Source organism: Colobus angolensis, unplaced genomic scaffold (genome assembly GCF_000951035.1).
Source record: "Colobus angolensis palliatus isolate OR3802 unplaced genomic scaffold, Cang.pa_1.0 Scaffold170, whole genome shotgun sequence".
NCBI lineage: Eukaryota > Metazoa > Chordata > Mammalia > Primates > Cercopithecidae > Colobus > Colobus angolensis.
In genome coordinates this window covers 3,021,428-3,038,516 of record NW_012114822.1, presented here as the reverse complement: position 1 = coordinate 3,038,516, position 17,089 = coordinate 3,021,428, and the positions used below count along the sequence as shown (strand labels likewise).

General features: G+C 57.3%; 1 protein-coding gene across 1 annotated transcript in view; it reads right to left on the bottom strand.

Annotated features, from left to right (window-relative positions):
* CHD5 (chromodomain helicase DNA binding protein 5) overlaps positions 1-17,089 on the bottom strand; it is a 66,860-nt gene that overhangs the window by 38,076 nt on the left and 11,695 nt on the right. Inside the window, exons 4-15 of the mRNA XM_011938314.1 lie at positions 15,461-15,579; positions 14,232-14,470; positions 12,002-12,126; positions 10,623-10,746; positions 8,095-8,261; positions 7,702-7,923; positions 5,544-5,750; positions 5,093-5,304; positions 2,956-3,087; positions 2,755-2,863; positions 1,003-1,194; positions 717-917 (exon numbers count right to left, since the gene is read on the bottom strand). Coding sequence (XP_011793704.1) covers positions 717-917; positions 1,003-1,194; positions 2,755-2,863; positions 2,956-3,087; positions 5,093-5,304; positions 5,544-5,750; positions 7,702-7,923; positions 8,095-8,261; positions 10,623-10,746; positions 12,002-12,126; positions 14,232-14,470; positions 15,461-15,579 — 2,049 coding nt within the window. The remainder of the gene's footprint in view (positions 1-716; positions 918-1,002; positions 1,195-2,754; positions 2,864-2,955; positions 3,088-5,092; positions 5,305-5,543; positions 5,751-7,701; positions 7,924-8,094; positions 8,262-10,622; positions 10,747-12,001; positions 12,127-14,231; positions 14,471-15,460; positions 15,580-17,089) is intronic.

Below are 17,089 nucleotides of genomic sequence, written 5' to 3'. Positions count from 1 at the left end.
TCAGGAGCTCAAGACTAGCCTGGCCAACATGGTGAAACCCGTCTCCACCAAAAAATACAAAATTAGCCGACCGTGATGGCGCACTCCTGGAGTCCCAGCTACTCTCGAGGCTGAGGTGGGAGAACCACTTCAACCCAGGAGGGGGAGGTTGCAGTGAGTCGAGATCGCCCCACTGCACTCCAGCCTGGGCGATACAGTGTCTCAAAAAAATAAGTAAATAAAATAAGTAGCTAAGATGAGGTCATATAAGATTAGGGTGGGCCTTAAATCCAGTATGAACGACATCTTTACAGGATGAGAAACAGACACAAAGGGGAAAACCCCATGTGCTAACAGAGGCAGAAACTGACTTGACGGCTGCAGGCCAGTGAACTCCTGCCGCCACCAGGAGGCTGGAAGGAGGAAGGGAGGGTCCTCCCCCGGAGCCTCCAGAGGCACGCGGCCCTGCCTTCACCTTGATTTCCAACCTCCAGCCTCCAGAACTGTGACTGAATACATCTCTGCTGTTTGAAGCCACCCCGTTTGTGACACTTTGTTACAGGAGCCCCAGAAAACTGACATGGCGGTAACTCAGCCTCTAGGACAAGTCCTTCAGAGCCTGCCAGCCTCAGTAGCCCTCCCAGGCTGAGGGACCCCAAAGGAGTGCAGGGCACCTGTGGTCCCTGAACCAGACCCAGGGTCTTCCTATCGTCCTTCCAAGGATGGCGAGCCCTCACCTTCATACGGAACACCTTCTTCCCACTCCGAATGGCGTTGTCCTCAAAGGAAAACTCGTTCTCCCGGATCACCGAGCGACTCTCCTTGTCCCCCGTGTAGGTGACCACATAGAAGTCAGGTGCCCACATCTCAAACTCGCGTTCCCAGTTGATGATGGTGGAGAGGGGCGCACTAACCAGGTAGGGCCCCTTGGAGTGGCCCTGGAGAAAGAGGCCAATGCCGTGAGACCAGCTGCCCTTGGCCAGGACTGGCCACCCCTCCTGGCCACCTGCCCCGCCTGCCCACCTCCTTGTAGAGGGAGTAGAGGAACACAATGGTCTGCACCGTCTTGCCCAGACCCATCTCATCGGCCAGGATGGTGTCAGTGCCCTGCGCCCAGGAGAAGCGCAGCCAGTTGAGGCCCTCCAGCTGGTACGGGTGCAGCGTGCCGCCTGTGGAGTCGATGTACCACGGCTGCTTGTCGAACTTGACCGTGGGCTGCAGGGGAGGCAGCGGTTCAGACACGCCCCAGATCCTGGGCCACCAGAGTCCACACTACAGACCTTCGCACATGCAATTCCTTCTGCCTGGAACACTCTTCCCTCTCCTGTCTGTCTTCCTAACTCTTTTCCAGTTCTTGGATGGAATACCTCTTCCTCTAGGAAGCCCTCCCTGACTCCCAGCCTGGCTGAAAGGCTCTCGCAGTGTCCTCCCATGGCAGCCCTGTACTTCTCCTATCAGGGAGATTTCCCAACTGTTGAATTCTCTGACTTTGAGCCCAGGTTGTCATCACCACCTTGGTCCTGCTCACTGCCTCCTCTTGAGCACCATCCAGGGCCTGGGACATGTGGTCACTTACTCACTATTTTTTGGATGAACAACAAAACAAACGTCTATCTGGGGCATTCTCAACGCCCCCAATAACTGGCTCCTCCACTTGATTCAGGCATTTGACATTTGCTTTTTTTTTTTTTTGAGACTGAGTCTCTGTTGCCCAGGCTGGAGTGCAGTGGCACGATCATGGCTCACTGCAGCCTCAATTTCCTGGATTCAAGGGATTCTCCTACCTCAGCCTCCCTAGTAGCTGGGACCACAGGCACGGCATCATGCCTGGCTAATTTTTAAATTTTATGTAGAGGTGGGATCTCACTATGTTGCCTCAAACTTCTAGGTTCAAGCGGCCCTCCCACCCCAGCCTCCCACGGTGCTAGGATTACAGGCATGAGCCACCACGCCCAGCCCATTTGCCTCTTGATCCTGCTCAAGGTCACTGGCCCCATGCAGTCCTCCCAATGGACCAGGCCCATCTGCCTTTCCTCGGCATCTGACAGGCGCCTGATAGTCCCAGGCCAGGCCCTCTGTGCTCTGTGGTACCCGCCAAGGGCCCCTAGAAGACCGTGTGTCTTCTGAAACAGATGCCCAGGGCTCATGGGCCCTCGTCTCCTCAGGGCCAACCCAGGGCCAGGCGCTAGTGGACACCCGGAGAGCTCTGCTGAGTGAGTGGGGTCTCCTCCCAGGTGAGAGTGGTGTGTAAGGAGCGTGTCAGCGGCAGTGCTATGAGGGGCCTTGCAGCTGTCCTAGCCTACGTGGGCATGACACTGCCTGCATAAGCCAAAAGGGCCCAAGGAAACGTCCCTTTGAGAACACACACCCCCGGCCGGGCGCGGTGGCTCAAGCCTGTAATCCCGGCACTTTGGGAGGCCGAGACGGGCGGATCACGAGGTCAGGAGATCAAGACCATCCTGGCTAACACGGTGAAACCCTGTCTCTACTAAAAAATACAAAAAAAAAAGTAGCTGGGCGCGGTGGTGGGTGCCTGTAGTCCCAGCTACTCCGGAGGCTGAGGCAGGAGAATGGCGTGAACCCGGGAGGCGGAGCTTGCAGTGAGCTGCGATCCGGCCACTGCACTCCAGCCTGGGCGACAGAGTGAGACTCCGTCTCAAAAAAAAAAAAAAGAAAAAAGAGAACACACACCTCCTGCACATTCAAGTCTGGGGTGGGCAGGCCCTGGCAACCCCACCCACTGCTGCCCCCCAACAACCGCCCCCTACAACTCACGTCCACAATGGGCGTGTCCGGCGGCTTCTCCTGCTTGTCGTCCCTCAGCTTCTTGCCCTTCTTGAGCAGCCTCTTGGGCAGCCTGGTGTCTTCCCCCAGCATCAGCTCCCTAGGAAAAGGCGTAGGATGCAGGTGAGCGAGGCTCAGCCCAGGAGCAGACCCCAGCAGCCTGTGCCCAGCAGCCGGATCCCTGCGGCCCACCTGTGGCCCCAGTAGGCCTGCTTGAGGGTGTCGTAGTAGGGGATGTCGATGTCATCGATCTCCCAGGTGCACTGGTCATAGGGCAGGTCTTTCCACTTGATCAGGTAGTGCACATCCCCCTTTTTGTCAAAGCTGCAACACAGTGAACAATGCGGGTCGCTCAGGGCGCCACAGCACGGGTTTGATGAACCTCCCAGGATGCAGAGCCACTCACACCCAGGGTCGCCTCGGATGCTGGGCCCAGCCAGGAGGAGGCGACGAGGGCAGAAGCTCCAGGGAGGTGCAGCGGCTTGCCTGGGGCCACACAGCGAATGAGAGGGGGGCGGGGCAGAGCCAGAGAGGGACACGGAGGCCAGCTAACAGAGGAGCAACCAGCCAGCCTCCCGCATCCTGTGCAGCCTCTGTGGCAGGGATGAATCCCATTGGTCACGGGATCTGGATTTTCACAGGAGTTCTGGATTTCTAAGTTGGAAAGCTCTCTTTCCTGCCAATGGACTCAGTTTTCTAACTTAAAATACGGGAAGGACTCGTGCAGTGGCCATGTAGGGTGAGGAGCCATCTCTGCAAAGCAGATAAGGACGCAATTCCTGCATGTGAGGCGGTCTCCTCCGGGGACACAAGGACCCAGTGGCCAAGCCCAACAGCACACAGCTTGATTCTGGCCACTGGGAGGGTCCTCAGGGCCTCCCACCCGCCCAGGCTAAGGCAACCAGGCCAGAGGAGTGCTGCAGGGCCGGGCCGGGGCATGGCTACCCCACACAGCAGTGCCGAGGAGGCACACAGACCCGGTGGGCAGCGGCTGCCACGGGCCTGGGGGCCATAAAGAGAAAGACCTTGATTGTTTTGCAGGCTGGGGGAATAAATCCAGGGGAGATCCACCTGTCCCACTTTGGAGCAGAGAGAAAAACTACCATGTATATTTTTAGCATGCAATTTAGTAAAGGTAGAAAACTGTTGGCCAATTCATTGCTGGGCTCAGGTTCCCACAGGAACTGACCCTTGAAGGTCATTCTCAGGAAGGTCTGGGGAGGGAAAACGTGGGTGTCCCATAGTTGAAGGGGCAGCTTTTATAAATTCCGCGTCCCTCCTTCTGAAGATTGCCCACAGCCAGCCTCTGGCAAGCTCCGGTCACCTGTGCAGCAGCCTGTTCCCTACAAGGGCCTCAAAGCCCAGCAGTTGGGAGCCAGGACTGAAATCTGAACATCTGGCTCAGGCTCTTAACCTCTGCTCTACCCAACAGCTGCCTGAAGCCAGAAGCACTGAGTGGCAGAGGCCACTGATCCTAAGCCCCTCAAAGGCAGAGGCCACGGGGTAGCCAGGTTGGGGAGCATAAGCTCCAAGCTGCCACCACACAGCAAGTACTCTGGGCCCCACCCCAAGGCCCATCTGTCAGCCACCACCAGTTCTCAAGCCCTTAAACTCAAGAATCAGCAGGAGTTTCCATCACCCACCAAATCAAAACCAAAGCCCACGGGCCTCCTGCCTCTGGCTCTTTGTCCCAGCCTCCTGCAGCCTCTGATTGCTAAGGCATCCCAGGGAATTGCCAGACTGCTCCAGGAAGAGCTGCTGCTGGGGCACTGGGGGGTGCAACAGTGGCTAAGAAAGTAGGTCCTGCAGTCAGAAAGCATGGGGTTCAAATCCCAGCTCCATTCCATGGCTGTGTGATTCTGGCAAATGACTTAACCTTGCTGTGCCTATTCTCACATCATTAAAACAGAGGTAAAAGAAAGACGCCTCTCTCCCAGCAGGCAGTGCTCAGTACAGCCAGCTACTATTACAAACGTGGGGGAAATGTGGACATACCCCCACACCTCGGGCCTCCCGCGTCCTCAGAACCCTCCTGCTAGTATCAAGCACTAACCCAGCACGAGGGTCCCGACCCCCCAAGGGTGTGAACACGTGTGCATGAGTGTGCAGGCATGCATGGGACGGCCCCTCCAGCAGGTCAGGCAGATCTCCAGCACTGGGAGCCCGAGGCCCCTTCCTTGTGCCCCTGCTGTGCCCACATGTGGTTCTGCACAGCAGCCCCAAAGCAAGGGCCCTGGTGCCCTGCCCTGCACCATTTTACAGAGCAAAGGAGCTGATGCGGCCCGGCCCCAGTGACGGGCAGGGAGGGTAGCCAGCTGCAGGCACACACCTGTGGTTCAGGATTCGGTGAATCATCATCCACTCTGGCTTGATGCCATAGCGGTAGAAGCGCTCCTCCATCTTGGCATAGAGGGGGTCCTTGTTCTTCCTCTTCTCGCTCTTGCCATCCTCATCCCCAGAGCCGTAGTCAAAGGGGGGCGGCTCATCCATGTCATTCTTTCTTTGGTAGTTGCGATACATCACCGTGTGGTACAGCTCCAGCTGCTCACAGACGGGCACGAGCCACAGAAAGGGGATGAGCCATGGCCCTCTGCGTCTCCCTACCCAGCTCCCCTAGCCCCAGCCCAGGTCCCAGGCAGGACAATCCTCCCGCTCAGCACCACCCCAACTCCCAATGGCACCCCTCAGTCAGAGGCGCTTCAGCCCCTTCCCGCCAGCCCGGGAGGGTCCAGGGCTCACCAGGTCCTGGGCCTTGGCACAGCCACCCTGTCGGCACTCACCTGTAGCTCCTTCACCCAGGAGCAGTGCCAGTAGGACAGCCCTGCCCACTTGACAAAGAACTCTCTCTCAGGGATGCCCTCCAGGGGCTTGGGTGGAGGGAGGCTGGGCTCCACGTCAGGCCCAGGCAGCCCCACCATGAACGGGGCAGGGGGCTCTGTCCACCTCCAGTGTAGAATCCTCTGGACTTTGCCCTTCAGTGGGGGGCACTGTGGACAGAGAAGGGTCCCCAAGGTGGGGCTCAGCTGCAGGGCCCCGCCCTGAGACTCCCATGACAGCAGGCTGCCACGCAGGCTCCCTCCCATCAGTGCCACTGTCCCCAGGTCAGAACAGCACCACCGTGACGCCATGACATCCACCCCGTCCTCAGGAGCCGCATGGGTCACGCACACAGGAGACGGGCAGTGGGGGTCTGGGACACCACGTGGCCCTTTCACTCAGTGGTAAACTCATCGGCACCCAGAATATCTGAGCCAGGGTAGGTAAGACTGCCATGTGCACACGACAGAGGGGGAAACTGAGGCCCACTCGGCAAGGGACAGCAGAGCAGGGAGCAGAATATGAAGTTCTGGACTTCCCCTACCTTAGGTCTTCCCATTGCCCCCTGAAAAGAGGTCACATCATTGTGTGACCCCCAAGCACCCAGGGAGCATGAGCCCCGTGCTGGAGCTCAGGGACACGGCAGCCCCCCATCCGCCATCCCTCACCCAGGGCAGGGCTGCACCCAAGCACTGTGTGTCTAGGCTGGGACAATGAAGCCCCATTTCTGGCAGCCCACAGACACACTGCACGGGCCCTGACCGATGTTAGGGTGACAGTGAACTGCTGGCTGGCAAAGGTGAGAAATGCAACCGCCACAAACCCCACCACCTGGGCCCTGAGATGGGTGGGAGCAGCCTTGGCCCTCCAAGGAGGCGGTGCTGAGCCTGGCTAGACAGGGTCAGGGGTGACTGATTCGGGGAGACAGCTCTGTTGGGGACAGCAGGTCCCAGCTCTGCTACTATCTGTCCTCGGAAACTTGTCCAAGCCTACTGAGCCTGCTTTCCCAGCTGTAAAATGGCCCACCCCTTCCTCCACCTACCGGGTTTGTGGTGCCACGTCACACCTGAAGGCACGCTGGAGGTGCAAGGTACACCACACAGCCAGCCTTCCTTTGGCCTTGGTGACAGCAAAGGCCAAGAGGCAGAGAAGGAGGAGGACATGGGAGGCAGGAAAGGTTCCTCCACTGGCTCTGGGGGGAGTGGAAGAGGGGACCCTCCCACCCCCATCCCAACTCCTCAGGGAAGAAGCTGAGAGGAACTCCACTCCTGCCTCCCTCTCATCCCCACGGCCTTCCATGAATCCTAGGAAAGCACAGAAGGCTGCACCCCTCAAAAGGGTCCTCCCCTGACCCCGACAGACACAGACAAGTATGCGCGCGGATGCACGCACACACAAACACACACAACACAAGCCCAAATACACACGGGACAGCCCAGGGCTAAAGGCAGCACAGCCCAGGACCTGAGGGGTGGGGGATCTGGCACCGCGGGGCGCAGGGCAGACAGCTCAGTGCAAGGGGCCTTCCGATGTCTACTGTGATTGGGGGGTGAGGGATGGGGGTGCCCCAATTCCTGCAGAAACTGATGCTCTGGCCCTAGGACCCTCCTAACCTCTCCCTATCCCCAGCCTCGGAACAGGAGCCAGGTCTGGGGTGGCTCCAGGGACCTGAATCTGAGGGGACAGTTTGGCCCTTGTGTGGCCTTAGGCAGGTCACTCTGCTTCCCTGAGCCTCAGTTTTCTCATCTGAAAAGGAAATAACAAAATGCGTGGTGCCAGAATACTCAGTAATGTTAAAGGATACTATGCCGGATGTGGAGTCCTTGCAGAGCACGTGGTCACTGAACAGTGGTCGTGATATTGGCATGATCACCACAGACCTGCCTGCCTTTCCCTCATGCCTCGCGTCTCTAGGGGGGTCAGACGCGGAGCGGGACGCCGGGAAGCTAGAGTGGGCGTGGCCTCGAGAGGCGCGGGCGGAGCTTTGCGGGATCGGCTACCGAGGCGGGTCCAGCGCCGGCAGGGGCGGGGCCTTTTGAGGAGGGCAGGCCTTCCCCTGGGGGCGGGGCCTGTTCCTGGGGTGGGGCGGGGCGGCCGGCGCGGGGCGGGCGGAACACTCACAGTACAGCGCGGGCAGAGCCATTCACCGTTTGGGATCTCGGGCAGCGGCGGGTTGAGGCAATGCAGGTGGTAGGAGGAGGGGCAGGCATCGCAGCAGAGCAGCTCGCCCCCGTCCTTGCACACGCGGCAGAACTCCATGTGATCGTCCTCCTCCTCCTCGCAGCCGCCCTCCTCCTCTTCGTCGTCGTCGTCCTTCGGCTCCCACTGGATCCCCTCCTTCTCCTGGGGGAGGAGGCCAGGTGGAGGAACCCTGGGCGGGGTCCCCGCTCCACCAGGGCTCGACTCCCTCCCTCCCCCACAGCATCTCCCCGCATTCTGCCCCCAAATGAGGGCACAGGGGTGGGGGAGCCAGGCGTGGCCCCGCTCCCAGGCCGGCGCTCTGCCAAGGCTTACACAGTGGGGGCAGCTCCACTTGCCCTCGGGAGCCTTCTCCAGCTCTGGGTCCAGGCACACAAGATGGTAGGCTCTCGGGCAGGTGTCGCACAGGATGATCTCCCCACCTTGCTGGCACACCTCACAGTAATCCTGGTGGTCTGTCTCATAGCCGTCACCATCATCAACTAAGGTAGGGGAGAAGCAGTCATGGAAGGCCTCATCCGCACCCCCAGAACACAACCAACTGCACCGCCCCAGGCCAGACAGGCACAGAGTAGATGCATAATAGATGGTGGATGGATAGGTGGGTGTGTGAGTGGACTGATGGTTGAGGTTGTAAAAGGGTGAGGAGATAGAAGATGGATAAAAGGAAAGAAGGAAGGAAGGAAGGGTAAGAGAGTGGGTGGATGGGTAGAAAGATGAATGGATAGATGGATGAATGGACAAATGGATGGATGGATGAATGGATGGACAAATGGATGGATGGACTGATGGATGAACAAAATGGATGGATGGACTGATGGATGAACAAGATGGATAGATGGATGGATGGATGGATGGATGGATGGATGGATGGACTGACAGATGAACAAATGGATGGATGGAGAGACGGATGATGAATGGACAAATGGATGGATGGATGGATGGACTGACAGATGAACAAATGGATGGATGGATGGATGGATGGATGGATGGACAAATGGATAGACGGATGGAGAGATGGATGATGAATGGACAAATGGATAGATGGATGATGAATGATGAATAGACAAATAGAAGAGAACGGACAAATGGATGGATGAACAAATGGACAGATGGATGGATAGATGGATGGATGGATGGAAAAATGGATGGATGGATGGATGATGAATGGACAAATGGATGGATAGATGGATGATGAATGGACAAATGGATGGACGGATGATGAACGAACAAATGGATGGATGGATGGATGGATGAACAAATGGATAGATGATGGATGGATGGATGGAAAAATGGATGGATGGATAGATGGATGGATAGATGGATGATGAATGGACAAATGGATGGACGGATGATGAACGAACAAATGGATGGATGGATGGATGAACAAATGGATGGATAATGAATGGACAAATGGATAGATGATGGATGGATGGACAAATGGATAGGTAGATGGATGATGGATGCATGGATGGACAAATGGATGGACAGATGAATGGATGGATGGGCAAATAGATGAATGATGGATGGACAAATGGATGGATGATGGATGGATGGACAAGTGGATGGATGGATGTATAGATGGATGAATGGACAAAAGAATGCATGGATGTATGGATAAACAAATGGATGGATGAATGGATGGACAAATGGATTGATGATGGATGGACGAACAAGTGGATGGATGGATGTATAGATGGATGAATGGACAAAAGAATGCATGGATGTATGGATAAACAAATGGATGGATGAATGGATGGACAAATGGATTGATGATGGATGGACAAATGGATGGATGATGGATGGATGGACAAATGGATGGATAGATGGATGGATGGATGGATGGACAAATGGATGGACAAATGGAAGGATGATGGATGCATGAATGGATGGATAGATGGACAAATGGATGGATGGATGGACAAATAGATGGATGGGTAGACAAAAGAATGGATGGATGGATGAATGAACAAACAGATGGATGAGTAGACAAATGGATGATGGATGGATAGATGGGTAGACGAATGGATGGATGGATGAACAAATGAATGGATAATGAATGGACAAATGAATGGATAATGGACAAATGGATGGATGGATGATGGATGAATGGACAAATGGATGGATGATGGATGGATGGACAAATGGATGGATGGATGGATGGGATGGCTGGATGGATGGACAAAAGGATGGGTGGATGGATGGATGGATGGATGAATGGATGGATGGATGGATGGATGGATGGGTGGATGGATGGATGGAAGGGCAAGTGGATGGATGGGTGACGGGATGATGGATGGATGGATGGGTGGATGGATGGACAAAAGGGTGAATGAATGGATGGATGGATGGTGGATGGATAGCTGATGGATGGATGATGGATGATGGATGAATGGCTGGATGGATGAGGGACGGATGGATAAAAAGAAGGAACTGAAGGAAAGAGGGAGAGGGAGGGATGGGAAGGGAGGTGAGGGGACAGATGGGTGTTAAGTGAGTGGGGGGTGACTGAATAGAGGATGGCGATGCGATGAAGCACTTCCCTCTCTGGTCACCACACTGCTAATGCAAATACCCTGGGGAGGCTCCCACCATAGGTTCCATGTTCTTTCCTCACTGGGACAGGATGCCCCTCCCCAGACAGTAGAGACCAGGGCCGTGTGGGAAACACAGGGGTCCCACCTGGCCAAGACATGAGGATGCCCTTCGCCTGCTTCCTGCGGGGAGGTTCCATACCCCACACACCCACCCCGCAGGCCGAGAACCCTCCAGATGGGGAGTCCTACTAGTGCCCCCCTACGTCCACCCAGCAGGCCAAGAACTCTCTGGAAGGGGAGTCATACTCCTCTTCTTCTTGCGCCTCCTCTTGCTCTTCTTGCCCAGGGCTGCAGAGCACTCGGAGCGCACGGAGGCACTGTGGATGCTGGCGCTGTCAAAGTCCGACTCCTCCCTCTCATCTTCTTCACTCTACAGGGGAAGACAAGGTCCTGTGATCCCAGGGCCTCACCCAGAAGGCTTCGCTAGCCTGGGCAGTGTGGGGTGGGACAAAGCACAGAAGAGGCTCTGGAGACACAGTACTCTCTGCGATTCACCTCAGCCCCCTACACAGCTGAAAACCTCACATTACAGCCTACCTGTCCAGCCCGATGTCCCACCACCCACCCAGAGCCCTGCTCTCCAGCCTCAGACACTTCCCACAATTTCCACCTGTGAACAGCTCCCCAGGCCCTGCCCTCCATCCTGCCAAACTCCTAAACATCCTTCAAGGGGAAGCCCTAGGGACACCTCCTCCAAGGAGTCTTCCCAGATCTCTCCTTTACTGGACCTATCGTGACTGCCTGTGTGCCAGGTCTGGCCTGTCCCGTCTGACTGGTACATCACGGACTCTCCACCAGTGAACATGCCTGCCAGGTGACAAGTGCTACAGGACAATGGCCCGCCATGGCTGAGCAGAGGGCCTGGCACACAGTAGGTGCTCAACAAATATCTGCTAAGCTGAACTGGACCATCAGCTCCAGGGTGGGCCATACCTTCTCTCCATGCTCCCCTCCAGACCTCACACTGGCTTCTGCCAAGGGGCAGGGAAAGAGCTTCCAACTCCACCCCACTGCAGGGTGGGGGTGAGGTGAGGGAGGCAGCTACCTACGGGGGTGAGGAGAGTGAATGCCCCTCACGCTCACAGAGAAAGGGGGGCCCCAAGGTTGAGTAAGACCTGAGCTTAGCATCTGAGCCTAGGCCCAGAGCTGGCCCTGAGGACAGAAGGAGGTAACTGGGACTCCAGCCAGTCTGATCCTGCCCACATGCCACTTCTGTAGGGTCCAGCCCCATCCAACTGCTCCCCCGAGAGCAGACCTGGGCGCTGGGCAGCCAGGCCCCACCAGGACAGATTCCTCCACCTGCTGCCCAAATGGAGCCACAGCTGTGGACAGCAGGAGCCATGACTGAGCTCCCAGCTCAGGAGGGTGAGCCAGGGGAGCACTCCCTGCCCAGAGTCCAAGTCAGAAGGGTCCTTAGAAGGATTCAGTCTAAACCCCTCATCACACAAATGGAGAAACTGAGGTCCAGCACATCTGCACGTAGACTGGAAGGAGAGTAGGGGAGGGGTGCAACCTGCCCCAGCTAGTTTGCAATGAACTGAAGGCCCTCACCTGGCCCCTGCGTGCTCACATGCAGACACATATGCTGCAAACGCACACACAAGTGCACACACGCACACACTTACCGAGGAGCCTTTCTTCCTCTTGTTGCTGATCCCTCCAAAGCGGAACTTGAGCCCGGCCATCTTTTTCCCTTTGCCCTTTTTCTTCCCATCTTTGGAGCCTTTGATCTTCTTCCTCACTCCAGGCCCTGAAAAACAGCGGTAATGATAGCCAACCACTGCCACCACTGATGGCCTGCTTCCTGCCATCATCTCACTGAGCTCCCGGTTACACAATAAGGAAAGGGTCATTTCTACCATCACCCCTTTTCAGACGAGATGCCTGAAGCTTGGAGAGGCGAAGCCCTCGCTTAAAATCACACAGCGAATGAGGCAAAAACCAGACAACGGCTCTGACCGGAGGCTGCTCTGACCACCTTGCTGCACCTTGTCCACGACCCACAGAAAAGTGGCTGTCTTGGGAGGAGCCCCTATTCTGTCCCCAACCACCGAAAGGAGGCACCGGCCATCCCCCACAGCCAGCAGGGCCACTGAAGGCACAGCCGCCCACCTGTGGTCCATGCCTGAGCCCCCAAACCATGTCCTGGGGCCAAAAGGCCTTTTCCCACCTGCTAGCCAGGTAATGTTGGTCCCACCCAAGACCGCTCCACCTCTGCCAGTCAACCCCAGCAAGGGCCAGCAGGGTTGAGGCTGTTTTTATGGAGCTGGCCACAGGGCAATTAGCTACCCGGGGAGTAATGACCCGGGAAGGAAGGGGGGCCTGGAGGCAGGGATGCACACCCCACAGAGGCAGCCTCTCCCCAGGCCCTCCTCTGGCCACACCACACACAGGGACGTGGAGCTAGGAGCCCAGCTGCACCCTCCATGGCGCCATGGAAAATCTATTTCAATTTTCCAAGCTCTGAATAGACAGCTCATGGAATCAATAGCTCAGCAGCTGGAGCCCGAGAGGAAACGAGAAAACAAGGCAGGCTGGGCCTACAGGGCGGGCCGGGAGCCCCTCCCGAGATCCTGATGGCCCAGACAGAGCAGGACAGGGAACAGACTCTGACCCTTGTCACTTCGCCTGCCAGCCTCCCTTCAGAGACTTGGCATGGTGGTATCAGACACAGCACCCCAGAAACTAAAGCTCCTTGGGGCAGAAAGAAGGGATCCCCAGAGCCCCCTCAGCCCCTTCCATCAAAACCCAAATCAGCTGGACACGGTGGCTCATGCCTGCAAGCCCAGCACTTTGGGAGGCTGAGGTGGGCGGATCACCTGAGGTCAGGAGTTCCAAGACCAGCCTGGCCAACACGGCAAAACCCCGTCTCTACTAAAAATACAAAAAATTAGCCAGGTGTGGTGGTGCACTCCTGTAATCCTAGCTGCTCAGGAGGCTGAGGCAGGAAAATTGCTTGAACCCAGAAGGCAGAGGTTGCAGTGAGCAGAGATCGTGCCACTGTACTCCAGCCTGGATGACAGAGTGAGAGTCTGTCAAAAAAAAAAAAAACCAGGGCACACAGGAAAGCTGAGATGCAGGTGACTGACAGCCCTGGGGAGATCAATGTCCCCAACCTCCAAGAGGCCAGAAACCCCCACCCAGAAACCTCCCTCCCCAGGGCCTTCAAGTCACAGGGGGCCTCTGCTACCCCCATCCTCCCCACCCAGACGCCCAGCCACTGAGGCAGAATTTGGATCTCGACCTCCTTCCAGGCCTGGCCCAGAACAGCCTCCCTGGGACGCCAGACCTGGCCATGCCCAGTCCCTCCAACTCCTGCCTGCTTCCTGGATCCTAAAGCTGGAGAGGCCGGGCCTCCACGCTCCACGCTGGCCAAGGGCCTGGAGAACCACCCTGTACACACTGGGTGTGCAGACAAGAGGGAGAGATGGGCTCAACTGGGGCCTCCTCCTCCCCCCCAGGAACAGCACAGGCTAAAACCCAAGAGCCTGCCAACTCCCAGAAACCAGGGCTGGAGTGGCTCCACTCTGTGTACCTCTGTTCTTGCCGTCCCTCCAGGCCCACGTCAGGGGCACCTCCTGGCTGGCCAGGCTCAAACCTCCCAAACCTCTGCCCACATCATCACCTCTGCTTCTCCACCAGCCCCAAAAGGTAGTCAGGCACAAAAGAGGCGAGGGATGCTGCCTCACTGCTGAGAAACGACCGAGCAATCCAAGGTCACACAGGCACAGGGCAGTCGATAAGGAGCACCCCAGTTGCCCCTCCCTGCCCACGTCTGCCCTGTGGCTTCTCCTATAGGGTCTGAGGGGGATCTCTTCCCAGTGGGACTAGGTGCGCACTCACCCCCAGCCTTACCTTTGCCCTCCTTGGTCTTGGCTTTGCGGATAAGCACAGGCTGGGGCACCTGCGGGGGGCTGACAGCTAGCGGAGGGGAGATGGTGACTGTCTCTACAGCTGCAGCCACTGCCGCCGCCGCTGCTGCCGCCGAGCTGCCCTTGAAGGGGTTGTTGGCGCTGAACTCCCGCCACTTGGCACCCAGGACGGTCATCATTTTGGACATGGGAATCTTCGGGTTCTTCTTGGCAATGAGTGGCCTGTGGGGGGAGAGGCAGGAAGGTGAGGGCAGGGCCAGGTGAGAGATGAGAGGCCCACCCTAGCCCCGGCAGGACCCACGCCTCTGCCACACACACGATCTATGGCGGCAACCCCAGGTTCCTGATTAGAGAAACTATGCGGGAAACCCGCACCCCAGGTTCCTGATTAGAGAAACTATGCGGGAAACCCGCTGACCACAACCCACCCCCAAAACACCCCCGCTTCCTGTTCACACCCACAGCCCACCCCCAAAACACACCCTCTTCCTGTCCACACCCACAGCCCAACCCCAAAACACCCCCACTTCCTGTCAACACCCACAGTCCAACCCCAAAACACCCCCGCTTCCTGTCCATACCCACAGCACACCCCTAAAACACCCCCACTTCCCATCCACACCCACAGCCCAACCCCAAAACACCCCAGCTTCCTGTCCACACCCAAAGCCCACCCCCAAAACACCCCTACTTCCTGTCCACAATCACAGCCCAACCCCAAAACACCCCAGCTTCCTGTCCACACCCAAGCCCACCCCCAAAACATGCCCGCTTCCTGTCCACACCCAGAGCCCAACACCAAAACACCCTCGCTTCCTGTCCACACAGTTGGTGATTTTCTCATCAGGTTTTCAGGCCCTGCAAGACTTGGGGGGCCACAGAGGGGCTACAGTTGGCCTCAGGGTCTCTGTCCCACCTCTACCAGAGCTGAGAGGCCATGGTGGTGAAAGACCCCCCAGGAAAGACTGGAACCACCTTCCCCAGTGGGAAGAGACTTGAGGGCCCAGGGGCAGGGCCCACAAGGGAAGGCCTGGAGGTCTGTTAACATGAAGGGGTCCTGCCCCCTCCCTCCAGCTCCCCCAGGTTGCTGAGTCGGCCTGACAGAGCCCACCCCTACCACAGACACCTGGGCTTCATTCCTCCACCTCCCTCCCGACTTGGTACCACCAGAGGATGCGCCGGCCTTGAGAACAGCCCTGGTGCCTGGCCCACCTGAGGAACTGGCTGAAGGCCTTGTAGTTGGTCAGCGTGTGGTAGTCCTCCTCCGAGAACAGGTAGTCCACGTCGTCCAGGCCCCACTCAGCCATGAGCTGCCCCGAGGACTTGGGCTCCTGCAGAGACCCAGGCCAGAAGTAGAGTTGTTGAGGGGCCTTCTAACCTGTACCCCCATCCCTGCCTAGGAGGCTTCGGCACAGGGGAGAGAGAAGGGGTCCTGTCTGCAATGTAACTGGACCATGCTCACCCACCCTGGGAAACACTCGGGCCCTGCAGCCCCGCAGCCCCGCAGCTCCCAATCTGTGCTGTGTCTCAGATGCCGGCCCATGGGAGTGCAGGCAAAGTGTTCGACGTCAGGGTTTGGGGAGAGGCCATGTGTGTGCCCAGAACCTCCAGAAAGGGAAATCAGCCAGCTGTGGGAAAGGAGACTGGACGCCTGAGACCAGGCCCCCATCCTGAGATAGGGCTGCCCAACCGGCCTCGGGACACCAGGGCATGACAACAGAACTCGCCCTCTGGGGGGACTGCATTCTGGGGATTTGGACAGCAGGACAGCACGGTGCCCTAAAGACGGGAAGACACCCCTGATAAGGATGCAGGGCTACAGGGCTTCCTAAGTCACTTTAGAAAGACATGAAGCCTCCAGGCCGGGGATGATGGCTCACACCTGTAATCTCAACACTTTGGGAGGCCAAAGCAGACAGATCATTTGAGGTCAGGAGTTCGAAATCAGCCTGGCCAACATGCTGAAACCCCGTCTCTACTAAAATACAAAAATTAGCTGGGTGTGTTGGTGTAATCCCAGCTATTCAGGAGCCTGAGGCAGGAGAATCACTTGAACTCAGGAGGCGGAGGTTGCAGTCAGCTGAGATGGCGCCACTGCACTCCAGCCTGGGTGGCAGAGCGAGATTCTGTCTCAAAAAAAAAAAAAAAAAGACATGAGGCCTCCCCAGGGTGCCAGGTATAGCCACGTCAGCCCCTGTGAAGGACAGGACGCTGCCAGTTTCCCGTGAAAGGAAAGTACACTCTGCTGGGGCAGGGGCATGGGACAATGGGCCAGCTGGGGACAGAGCCCTGAGAGGGTCCAACTATTGCTGAGGCCTGGGGTGGGGGCACATCCCAGGGCCACAGTGTGTTCTCAAGAGAGCTAGCCCAGGGGTCAGGTGACCAGATGAACAGGCAGCCCGGGCTGGCAGGGCTCAGAAACGAAGGTGCTGGCTGTGGGCATGGGCTGGTTCTGATCCTGGCTCTACCACGTACCAGTGGTGAGAGGTGGACAAGTTACTTAACTTTCCTGCCTCAGTTTCCCCATCTGTAAAATGAAGATAATGGTACACTGCCTTGCAGAACAGAATGAGTTAGTGCAGGTGCTTGGAACAGGGTGTGTCAAAATGTGTTAGTAATTGTTAGCACCCAACCCACCTGCCTTCCTCCTTCCCCAACATCCCACTTCTTCCAGGCAGCCCTGAGCTGCCCCTACCCAACCTGATACATGAAGCCAATCAGTACACACCACTCCTAGGCCAGTCTGGTCAGGCCAGTCATGTCTTAAGCCAGTCCAATCAGGGGAATGCTGGTCTCCTGCTTGCACACCTGGACATGGGAGGCCTGCTCTCCCTCCTGCTG